At 42.6% G+C, this 12,065-nt stretch overlaps 1 protein-coding gene across 7 annotated transcripts in view; it reads left to right on the top strand.

Moving 5' to 3' along the window:
- LOC139749847 (tudor domain-containing protein 7-like) overlaps positions 1–12,065 on the top strand; it is a 406,719-nt gene that overhangs the window by 37,562 nt on the left and 357,092 nt on the right. For all 7 annotated transcript variants that reach the window (XM_071664170.1, XM_071664167.1, XM_071664165.1 and 4 more), the window contains one exon: positions 1,674–1,799. In XM_071664170.1, the coding sequence (XP_071520271.1) occupies positions 1,674–1,799 (126 nt within the window). The remainder of the gene's footprint in view (positions 1–1,673; positions 1,800–12,065) is intronic.

The following is a 12,065-nucleotide window of genomic DNA, read 5'->3' as shown; positions in this document are numbered from 1 at the left end:
GTGATAACAGGTAGTGATGGAGGGAGTATTTTGAAGGATTGTTGAATGTGTTTGATGATAGAGTGGCAGATACAGGATGTTTTGGTCAAGGTGGTGTGCAAAGTGAGAGTTGGGGAGAGTGGTTGGGTAAAGAAAGAAGAGGTGGTGAAAGCCATGTGGAAGATGAAATCTGGCAAGGTTGGGGGTTTGGATGGTATTGCAGTTGAATTTATTAAGAAATGGGGTGACTGTGTTGTTGATTTGTTGGTAAGAATATTCAGTGTATTCCTGGGTCATGGTGAAGTGCCTGATGATTGGCAGAATGCATGTATTATGCCATTGTACAAAGGCAAATGGGATAAAGGTGAGTTCAAACCTTAGTGGTAAATGTTTGTTGAGTATACTGGAAAATTGTATGGTAGGGTACTGATTTAGAGGATGAAGGCATGTACAGAGCATCAGATTGGGGAGGAGCAATGTGGTTTCAGAAGTGGCAGAGGATCTTTGGATCTGGTGTTTGCATTGAAGAATGTGTGTGAGAAATACTTGGAAAAACAGATAGATTCGTAGTTGGCATTTATGGATCTGGAGAAAACATATGATAGGGTTGATAGAGATTCTTTGTGGAAGGTCTTAAGAATGTATGGTGTGAGAGGTTAGTTGCTAGATGCAGTGAGTTTTTACCAAGGTTGCAAGGCATTTGTATGAGTAGGAAGAGAGGAAATTGGTGATTGGTTCCTAGTGAAGGTCGGTCTGCTGCAGGGGTGTGTGATGTCAACGTGGTTGTTTAATTTGTTTATGGATTGGGTGATTAGGGAGGTAAATGAAAGAGTTCAGGAGAGGGGATTGAGTGTGCAGTCTTAGTGGGAGGAGAGGCCTGGGAGGTGAGTTAATTGTTTGCTAAACAGCCATGGTGACAATCAGTCACCATTCTTGCATGCAAGCCTTACTCAGTTGAAGAAAACTCCTCTGCTTGTAGAAATTTTCCTCCCACACCATATAATCATAGCTTCTTCCACAAGACATTGTTCTCTTCCCTATCATACTTTTATTCCTGATCCATAAATGCCACATATATATCCTTCTCCAAGCATTTGTTCATTGCAAACACCTGGTACGCACGTCCTCCCCTGACTTAAACATCTGTAATTTGGTCTTTTGCTTTTGTTCCCCTTGCCTTTATATATACATGCATTTGGCTAGTCCTGAGGCATCTTACCTTAAGCCTTACATACAGTGATAATCTTATCATCCCCTCCCCCCTTCTTTCTTGAGAAATTCACCTGGAATCCTGTCCACTTAGCCACAGTTCATCTGATGCAAGGCTTTCACCACCACTTTTCTTTTCATGAAACTGTTTGCCATGACTTTCTCATTTCACATATCTTCATGCCCAAACACTCAACATCTGCTGTCATCTAACACACTCAACAGTCCTTCAAATACTCCATATATTCATATTTCCTAATTTCTTTAAATGAGAATATCCCAGATGAGGAGGATTCACTTTATATTGTTCTTTGATGTTGGAAAGTAACTGTCCCTGCACATACATTATTGGGAGCATCCTGTAACTGTACCTTGCCATTAGACTTAACCTACTTTTTTTTTTATTTGGAGTCCCAGGTTACAACTGTGTCTCAGGCCTCCATAAATTCTTTATATGTTTTCGCTCTTTTCTTTACATTACACAGGTGATGCGTTTATCAAATCAAGGTGGTGAGCTGGTGGTTACCTTAGTGAGAGATGGACAAACTGAATCCATTCTAACAATGGTACAGGAGCAGAAGAAACCCAAGAAGTCCCGAGGAAATTATAAGGTAGAGTATTCTTTTTCTGGCATGTTTTGAGAGAAGTGTGTGGTATGCAGAAGGTGGGAGATGGCTGATGTAAATATGTTAGTGGGGGATAAGATGAATAAGTTTAGTTGCTAGTGAAAGAGAAAAGAGAGATTTTGGGGTGGTACTTACAGGGAATGAGTGTGTGTGATTGGGAGATGTGCAAGACTAAGCAGAAGGTCAAGAGAAAGGTGCTGGAGCTGAATAAGAGTTGCACATGAGTCAGTTAGCAAGTAGCAACAAACTTAAGGATGAAAGTGTTTTTGTAAGGTTAATAGTGTGAGAAAAAATTTGAACAAATGGGAACATCAGTGATGAGGGTAAATGTGGTTAGTAGTGACATGCTGAGATGAAGTGAAGAGGAAATGGAATTCGTATTTTGAAGGATTGTTGAATGTGTTTGATGTTAGGGTGACAAATGGTGAGTGTTTGGGTCAGGAAGGTATGAAAAGTGAAATAATCATGACGAATGGTTTGTGTAAGGTGAGATGTGGCAAGGCAGCTGGAGTGGATAGTATTGCAGTAGAATTTCTTTGATAAAGAGCTGACTACATTGTTCATTGATATGTTAGTATTTTCTGTGTGTATTTGGATCATGGGGAGATGCTTGAGGAGTGGTAGAATGCTTGTATAGTGCCATTGTATAAAAGTTTTTGGGTTGAAAGTGAGTGTTTGAAGTACAGGTGTATGATTTCAAGTGTGCCTGGTAAGTTGTATGGAAGAGTGATTGTTGAGAGGGTGTTGGCATGCACACAGCATCAGGTGGGAACAACTGTGGGGTTTTAGGAGTGGTTGAGGATATGTGGATCAGACATTTTCTTTGAAGAATGTATGTGAAAAATCCTGAGAGATCTGGAGAAAGCATATGATATGGTCTGTAGAGATCTGCTGTTGAAGTTGCTACACGTATTTGGTGTGGGAGGAAAGCTAATAGAAGCAGTGAGGAGTTTTTATGAAGAGAATAGTGTGTGTGTGAGTAGGTAGATAGGAGGGTGAGTGGTTTAAGGTGAAGGTGGGGATGTGGCAGGGGTGTGTGATGTCACCATGGCTGTTTAATCTGTTAATGGATGGGTAGTGAGGGAGTTGAATGCTAGGATCTTGGAGAGAGGAGTGAATGTGCAGTTTGCTGGAGGTCGGGACCTGAAATGCAACTTAGTTTTTGTTTGCTGACGATAAGGAACTGGTGGCAGAGTTGATTGAGAAACTGCAGAAGCTGGTGTCTGAGTTTGGGAAAGTACTTGAAAGGAGAAAGTTGATAGTAAAAGCAAATAAAAGTAAGGATATTAGGTTTAGCATTGAAAAAGGGAGGAGAAGCACTACTCCTGTAGCAGGAGTCATGTGAGGGTATAATTGAGTGTTAGGAATTAAAATATAGATTGACATAGGTAAAACTGAAAGTAGACAGCAAGGGATGGGCGATTGGTGCTTTGGGAGCAATTGAGTGAGTGTGTCAGCAGTTTTGATGTAAGAGACTGGATATTAGTGATTGGTGATTTAAATGCAAAGGTACGTAATGTGGCCATTGAGGGTATCATTGGGAGGAATGGAGTGTTAAGTGTTATAATTGGAAATGGTGAAGAGCTTGTGGAGTTGTGTGCTGAAAAAGGAGTGGTGATCGGGAATACCTGGTTCAAAAAGGGATATACAGAACTTTATGTATATGAATAGGAGAGATGGTCAGCATTTATTATTGGACTGCATATCACTTGATAGTCCTGTAAAGGAGACACTTTTGAATATGAATATACGGGGAGGGGCAGCTGTTGAGACTTCTGATCACTGTCTTGTGGAGGCAAGAGTGAAGACTTGTTGATGTTTTTGAACAAGAGGTAACAATGTCAGAGGGAAGAGAGTGGTGAGAATGAATGAACTTGGAAAAGAGGCTTGAGTAAAGATATAGTAGAAAAGATTGAGTGTAGAATGTCAAAAGTTGAAGTAAATAAAGTGAGGGGAGAAATGAAAGGTATTTAGGGAAGCAGTGATGGCACGTGCAAGAGATGCATGTGACGTGAGAGAGGGGAGTTTATAAAGGGTATTGAGTGGTGGGATGAAGAATTAAAGTTGCTAGAGAAAAAGAAAACAGTGGCTTTTGGGCAGTACTTACAGGGAAGGAGTGCAACTGATTGGAAGATGTTTAAGAGAAAGTGGCAGGTCAAGAGGAAGGTGCAGGGGTTGAAAAATAGGGCAAATTAGAGTTAGAGTGAGTGAATATCAATAAACTTCTGGTAGAATAAGATGTTTTGAAAGGAGGTAAATAATGTACGAAAGACAAGGGAACAAATAGGAACATTGGTGAAGTGGGCAAAATGGGAAGTGAAAACAGGTGTTGATGTTTTGAGGAGGAGATGACATTGTTATTTTGAGGGACTGTTAAATGTGTTTGATGATAAAGTGGGAGATATAGGGTGTTTTGTTCAGTTTGCTATGCAAAATAAGAGTCATGGGAGAGTGATTTGAGGAAGAGAGAAGAGGTGGTGAAAGCCATGCTTTAGATGAAATGCATCAAGGTGGTTGGAGTGGATGGTATTGCAGTTGAATTTCTTAAGAAAGTGGGTGACTGTGCTGTTGACTGGTTGGTAAGGATTTTCAATGTATGTATGACTCATGGTGAGGTGCCTGAGGATTGGCGGAATGCGTGCATAGTGCCATTGTACAAAGGCAAAGGGGATAAGAGTGAGTGCTCAAATTACAGAGGTACAAGTTTGTTGAGTATTCCTGGTAAATTATATGGGAGGGTATTGATTGAGAGGTGAAGGCATGTACAGAGCATCAGATTGGGGAAGAGCATGTGGTTTCAGAAGTGGTAGAGGATGTGTGGATCAGGTGTTTGCTTTGAAGAATGTATGTGAGAAATACTTAGAAAAGCAAAAATTGGTTTTTGTAGTAGCTTTTAGGGATCGGGGAGAAGGCATTGTAGATTTGGATAGAGATGCCTGGGGAAAAGGTATTAAGAATATAGGGTTTGTGGGGGGAAAGTTGTTAAAAAGCAGTAAAAAAGTTTTTATCGAGGTGTAAGGATGTGTACGTGTGGAAAGGGGAGGAAAGTGATTGGTTCTCAGTGAATGTAGGTTTGCGGCAGGGGTGTGTGAGTCTCCATGGTTGTTTAATTTGTTTATGGTTGGGGTTGTTAGGGGGTAAATGAAAGTTTTTGGAAAAGAGGGGCAAGTATAAAGTTTTTGGGGATGAGAGGGTTTGGGGAAGTGAGTCAGTTGTTGTTCGCTGTGATACAGCGTGGTGGCTAAATTCATGTAAAAAAACTGCAGAAAGGTTTTGGTGACGGGTTTTTTTTAAAGTTTTGTGGAAGAAAAAAATTTAAGAGTAAATGTGAATTTAAGAGCAAGGTTATTAGGTACAGTAGGGTTGGGGGTCAAGTAAATTTGGGGGAAGGTGAGTTTGAATGGGAAAAACTGGGGGGAAGGGGAAGGTTTTAGATATCTGGGAGTGGATCGGGCAGCGGAGGGGAACCATGGAAGGGGAAAAAGTGGTTTTCCATGGGGTGGGGGGGGGGGCAAAAATTTTGGGGGGCCTTGAAAAAAATGTGTTGGGAAGTCGAGAACCTTATTTTGGGAAAAAGCAAAAATGGGTAGTTTGAAGGTTTAAGGGGTTTCCCCCCCCAATGTTGAAAAGGTTTTGGAGGGGGTGGGCTTAAAAGGGGGGAAAAGGGTTTTTGGAAGGAGGAGGGAAATTTGCTGGAAATGAGGATTTTTGAGGAAAAAGTTTTTTTGTGATTTTGGTTTGATCGAGTAAAGTAAGTGGGTTTAAGAGGAGGGGTGGGGGAAAAATAAAAAGAGCGGGGTTGGAGAGCAGAAGGGGTGTTTTGAAATGGTTTGGGCCATGGGGGAAAATTTTGGGATTTTGAGGAAAAAATTTAAACCAAGGGGATATATTTGTCGGGGGGGTGGAGGGAACGAGGAAAAGGAGGGAGACCAAATTGGGGGTTTGGAAAAGGGGAAAGTGAAAAAGATTTTGGGGTGATGGGGGCCCTGAACATGAGGGGGGGTAAAAAGGAGGGAAAGGGAATGGGTTTTTGAATTGGAGCAATGTGGTATACAGGGGTTGACGTGCTGTCAGTGGATTGAATAAAGGGGCATTTTAAGGGCGTCTGGGGTAAACCATGGAAAGCTGGTGGGTTTATGTATTTTGCGTGGGGTGGACGTTGTTTTACATGTGTATGGGGGGGGGGGCGGGGGGCCCATTTCTTTCTTTCTTTTTCCCTTTTGGGGTACCTCGAAAAGCGGGAAAACAGCGCCCAAAGTATAAAAAAAAAAAAAATAATATATAAAAATATTATATTTTTATTATTATATTAAAATATATATTATATGATAGAGTTGATAGAGAGGCTTGGGGAAAGGGTTTAAGAATATATGGTGTGGGAGGAAGTTGTTAAAAAGCAGTGAAAAGTTTTTATCGGGGAAATGAAGGGCATGTGTAGTGTAGGAAGAGGGGAAGGGTGTTTGGTTTTCAGTGAATTTTGGTTTTTTTGGCAGGGGTGTGGGGTTGTCTCCGGGTTTGGTTTAATTTGTTTATGGTTTGGGGTTTGTTAGGGGGGTTTAAAATGAAAAGAGTTTTGGAAAGAGGGGAAAGGGTATGAAGCTGTTGGGGATGAGAGAGTTTGGGGAAGTGGTCAGTTGTTTTTTTGCGATGATAAGCGCTGTTGGCTGATTCATGTGAGAAACTGCAGAAGTGGTGACTGAGGGGGGGTAAATTTGTGTAAAAGAAGAAAGTTAAGAGAAATGTGAATAAAAGAAAGGTTATTAGGTACCCGTAGGGTTGAGGGTAAAACAATTGGGGGGGTGAGTTTGGTGGAGAAAAACTGGAGGAAGTGAAGTGTTTTAGATATCGGGGGTGGGTCTGGGGAGGGGGGGAAAACCCTGGAAGCGGAAGTGGACATAGGGTGGGGGAGGGGGCGAAAATTCTGGGAGCCCTTTAAGAATGTGTGGAAGTCGAGAACATTATCTCGGAAAGCAAAAATGGGTATGTTTGAAGGAATAGTGGTTTCCCAAAAAAGTTGTATGGTTGGAGGCTGGGGGTATGGGTAGGGTTGTGCGCAGGAGGATGGGGGTGTGCTGGAAAAGAGGTGTTTTAGGGGCAATTTTGTGGTGTGAGGTGGTTTGATCGAGTAAGTAACGTAAGGGTAAGAGAGATGTGTGGAAATAAAAAGAGCGTGGTTGAGAGAGCAGAAGAGGGTGTTTTTAAATGGTTTGGGGAAAATGGAGAGAATGAGTGAGGAAAGATTGACCAAGAGGATATATGTGTCGGAGGTGGAGGGGAAAGAGGGAAGAGGGAGACCAAATTGGAGGTTGGGAAAAATGGAGTGAAAAAAAATTTTGGGGTGATGGGGGCCCGAACATGCAGGAAAGGGGGAAAGGAGGGCGAGGAATTTTGGGTGAATTGGATCGTGTGGTTTTTTGGGGTTGGGGTGCTGTCAGGTTGGATTGAATCAAGGGGAGGGAAAGGGCGGGGTAAAAACCCTGGAAAAACTGTGTAGGGATGTATATTTGCGTGGGGTGGACGTATGTATTAAAATGGGGTATGGGGGTGGGGTTGGGGCCCTTTCTTTTTTCTGTTTCCTTGCGCTACCTCGCAAACGCGGGAGACCCGCGACCCCCCCCCGCCCCAAAAAAAAAAAATATTAAATATATATATATAATAATATATATAATATTTTATAATTTTATATTTTATATATATAAAATTTTAAAAATTTTTTCTTTGTCGCTGTCTCCGCGTTTTTGGGGGGTAGGGCCAAAAAAACAGACGAAAAAGGGAAAAGGCCCAACCCCCCCTTTTATTTCACATGTATTACATACGTCCACACACGCAAAATATTAAAATACCTACACAGCTTTCCTTTGGTTTTCCCAGACGCTTCACATGCCCTGATTAATCCACTGACAGCACGTCAAACCCGGTTTTACCACATCGATCCAATTCACTCTATTCCCCTTTCCCTCCTTTCACCCCCCTGCATGTTCAGGGTCCCATCACAAAAAAATCTTTTTCACTCCATTTTCCCCCTCCAAATTTTTGGTTTTCCCCCAAATTCTCCCCGTTCCCCCCCACCTCCGACACATTTATCCTTTGGTCAAAACTTTTCCTCACCTTTTCCATGTGACCAAAACCCCCTTTCAAAACACCCCCTTCTTTCTTCTAACCCCGCTCTTTTTATTTCCCCACTTTTTCTCTTTCCCTTTTTATTACTTACCCCCCCCCCTTCCCCAAACCCCCCCCCCCACAACCCCCCCCCCCCACCCCCTTGGGCCCCAAACCCTTCTCTTTCCCGCCCCAAACCATCCTCCTGCGCACAACTCTATCCAAGCCCACGGGCCCCGAAACCCTACAACATTTTGGAACCACTATTCCTTCAAACATACCCATTTTTTTCTTTCCGGGGATAAAAGTTCTGACTTCCACACATTCCCTTTAAAGGGTCCCAGGATTTTCGCCCCTCCCCCACCTTTTTTACCACTTCCGCTTCCCTGGTTCCACCCTTTCCAAACCAAATCCCAGGAACCCAAAAAAACTTTACTTCCCCAGTTTTTCTCCCTTCAAACTTACCTCCCAAAAATTTTCTTGGCCCTCAAAAACCCCACTTTTACCTAATTTCCTTGGGTCTTAAACCCCCTTTACTCTTAACTTTCTTCTTTAACACTTTCCCAAAACAGTTACCCCTTTGCAGTTTCTCACATTTAAACCCGGCCCCCAGCGCTGTATCATTAGCAAAAAACAATGACTCATTCCCAAACTCTCTCACCCCACCAGACTTGAAAATTCCCCCCCTTTCCCAAAAATCTTGCATTCACCTCCCTAAAAACCCCATCCCTAAACAAATTAAACAAAACCCTGGGGGACATCACACACCGCTGCTGTAAACCTACATTCACTAGAACCCAATCACTTTCCCCTCTTTACCGGACACAGTGTGATGGGGCCCCGAACATGCAGGAGGGTGAAAGGAGGGCAAGGAAAGAGTGAATTTTGGGGTGATGTGGTATACCGGGGTTGACCCTTTCTGTTAGTGGATTGAACAAGGGGGATGTGAAGCGTCTGGGGTAAACCTGGGGAAAACTGTGTTGGGATGTATATTTGCGTGTGTGGACGTAAGTATATAAAGGGGTATGGGGGGGGGGGGTTGGGCCATTTTTTTGTCTGTTTCCCTTTCGCTACCTCGCAAAAACGGGAGACAGCGACAAAGTATAATTAAAAAATAAAAAAATATATTATATATTATATATATAAAATTATATTTTATATATAAAATATACAATTTTTTATATGTATATTTTATGTATGTGTGTTGGGGTGTATATGTGCGTATGTATGTGTGTGTATGGTTGGGATATGTATATGTATTTTATCCCGGGGATGGGGTGAAAGAATCTTCCCCCGTAATTCCTCGCGTGTTGTAGAAAGGGACTTGGGGGGGGACCGGGGAAACGGGGGGCCAGAAATCCTCCCCCCCTTGTATTAACTTTCTAAAAAGGGAAACGAAAAAGGAAACACGCTGGGGGGGGTGCTCATCCTCCTTGAAAAGGGTCGGGGGGTGGGCCCAAAAGTGGGGGGGATGAACCAAGAAAAAGTAAAAAAGGAGAGAAAGGTAGTATGTTTGAGGAAAAGGAAAACCCGGATTTTTGGTCTGAGTGAAAAGAAACTCAAGGGTAAAGGGGAAAAAGTGGTTTGGGAATGTTTTTGGGAGTAAATTTAGGGGGTTTGTGAGAGGAAAAAGAGAAGGGGAAAAGGAGCCAATACTCCTGGAAAAGGAGTTTGTGGGAAATAAGTGATAGATTTAAGAAAGTAAATTTTCGTTTAATAGGGAAAAAGGGGAAAATTGGTGGGGAGAGGTGGGTGATTATTGGTGCATATGCACCCGGGCATGAAAGAAAAATCCCTGAGAGGGGAAGTGTTTTGGGGGGCAAAAAAGAATAGTGTTTTTGGGGGGTGGTTTTGATGCACGAAAACCGGGTTTTTAGTGAGGGGTGTTTGAATGCAAAGGTGAGTAATGTGGCAGTTGAGGGGAAAATTGGTATCATGGGGTTTTTCAGTGTTGGGAAAAGGAAATGGGTGAAGAGTTGGGGAGTTTAAAGTGCCCGAAAAAAAGGGGGAGTTTGGGGGAAAAACCTGGTTTAAAAAACCCAGATTAAAAAGTATACTTATGTAAGTAGGGAGATGGCCCGAGAGGTTATTGGTTACCTGTTTTAAATTTACGGGTTTCCCAAAGAGAGACCCTTTTTGGGTGTTAAATGTGCTGAGGGTTTCAAATGGGGGATGTTTTGATCATTATCTTGTGGAGGTAAGGGGAAGATTTTTTATGGGTTTTCAGAAAAAAAGAGTGAATGTTGGGGTGAAGAGGTGGTGAGAGAAATGAGTTGGGAAGGAGACCTGTTGGGAAGTAAGGAGAGCTGGACAAAAATGGAAAAAGGTGAGAAAAATGGAAGAAGGGGGAGTGGGGGGGAAGGGGATGTATTTGGGGAATCAGTGAGGGATTGCGCAAAAGATTTGTGGCATGGAAGAGTGGGAGGTGGGTTTTAGAAAGGGTAGTGAGGGGTGGTGAAAAGTAAGAGTATTATAAAAGAGAAAGAGAGGCATTTGGACGTTTTTTTGCGGGAAAAAATGCAATTTGAGTGGGAGATTATAAAAAAAAAGAGAAGGAGGTCAAGAAAAAGGGTGCAAAGGGAAAAAAAGGGCAAATGGAGTTGGGGTGAGGAGATCTTAATTTAGGGGGTAAAAAGAGTTCGGGAAAGGAGGAAAATGGGTGGTAAGAAAAAGGGGAGCAAAGGGAACTTCAGTAAAGGGGCGAAATGGGGAGGTTTGATAACAAGAGGGTGATGTGGAAGGAGATGATGAGTTTTTTGAAGGTTTGTTAATGTTTTTGAGGATAGAGTGGCGATATAGGGTGTTTTGGTCGAGGGGGTGTGCAAAGTGAGAGGGTTGGGGAAAATGTTTTGGAAAACAGAGAAGAGGTAGTAAAAGATTTGCGGAAGATGAAAGCCGGCAAGGCAGCAGGTTTGGATGGTATTGCAGTGGAATTTATTAAAAAAGGGGGTGACTGTATTATTGACTGGTTGGTAAGGTTATTTAATGTATGTATGACTCATGGTGAGGTGCCTGAGGATTGGCGGAAGCATGCAAAGGGGATAAGAGTGAGTGCTCAAATTACAGAGTATAAGTTTGTTGAGTAATCCTGGTAAATTATATGGGAGGGTATTGATTGAGAGGGTGAAGGCATGTACAGAGCATCAGATTGGGAAAAGGGGGAAGAGCAGTGTGGTTTCAGAAGTGGTAGAGGATGTGTGGATCAGGTGTTTGCTTTGAAGAATGTATGTGAGAAATACTTAGAAAAGCAAATGGATTTGTATGTAGCATTTATGGATCTGGAGAAGGCATATGATAGAGTTGATAGAGATGCTCTGTGGAAGGTATTAAGAATATATGGTGTGGGAGGCAAGTTGTTAGTTTAGAAGCAGTGAAAAGTTTTTATAGAGGATGTAAGGCATGTGTACGTGTAGGAAGAGAGGAAGTGATTGGTTCTCAGTGAATGTAGGTTTGCGGCAGGGGTGTGTGATGTCTCCATGGTTGTTTAATTTGTTTATGGATGGGGTTGTTAGGGTGGTAAATGCAAGAGTTTTGGAAAGAGGGGCAAGTATGAAGTCTGTTGGGGATGAGAGAGCTTGGAAGTGAGTCAGTTGTTGTTCGCTGATGATACAGCGCTGGTGGCTGATTCATGTGAGAAACTGCAGAAACTGGTGACTGAGTTTGGTAAAGTGTGTGAAAGAAGAAAGTTAAGAGTAAATGTGAATAAGAGCAAGGTTATTAGGTACAGTAGGGTTGAGGGTCAAGTCAATTGGGAGGTGAGTTTGAATGGAGAAAAACTGGAGGAAGTGAAGTGTTTTAGATATCTGGGAGTGGATCTGGCAGCGGATGGAACCATGGAAGCGGAAGTGGATCATAGGGTGGGGGAGGGGGCGAAAATTCTGGGAGCCTTGAAGAATGTGTGGAAGTCGAGAACATTATCTCGGAAAGCAAAAATGGGTATGTTTGAAGGAATAGTGGTTCCAACAATGTTGTATGGTTGCGAGGCGTGGGCTATGGATAGAGTTGTGCGCAGGAGGATGGATGTGCTGGAAATGAGATGTTTGAGGAAAATGTGTGGTGTGAGGTGGTTTGATCGAGTAAGTAACGTAAGGGTAAGAGAGATGTGTGGAAATAAAAAGAGCGTGGTTGAGAGAGCAGAAGAGGGTGTTTTGA

Source organism: Panulirus ornatus, chromosome 8 (assembly GCF_036320965.1).
Source record: "Panulirus ornatus isolate Po-2019 chromosome 8, ASM3632096v1, whole genome shotgun sequence".
NCBI classification, from domain to species: Eukaryota; Metazoa; Arthropoda; class Malacostraca; order Decapoda; family Palinuridae; genus Panulirus; species Panulirus ornatus.
Note: the sequence above shows the minus strand (reverse complement) of the source record. Positions and strands in the feature narration are given on the sequence as shown.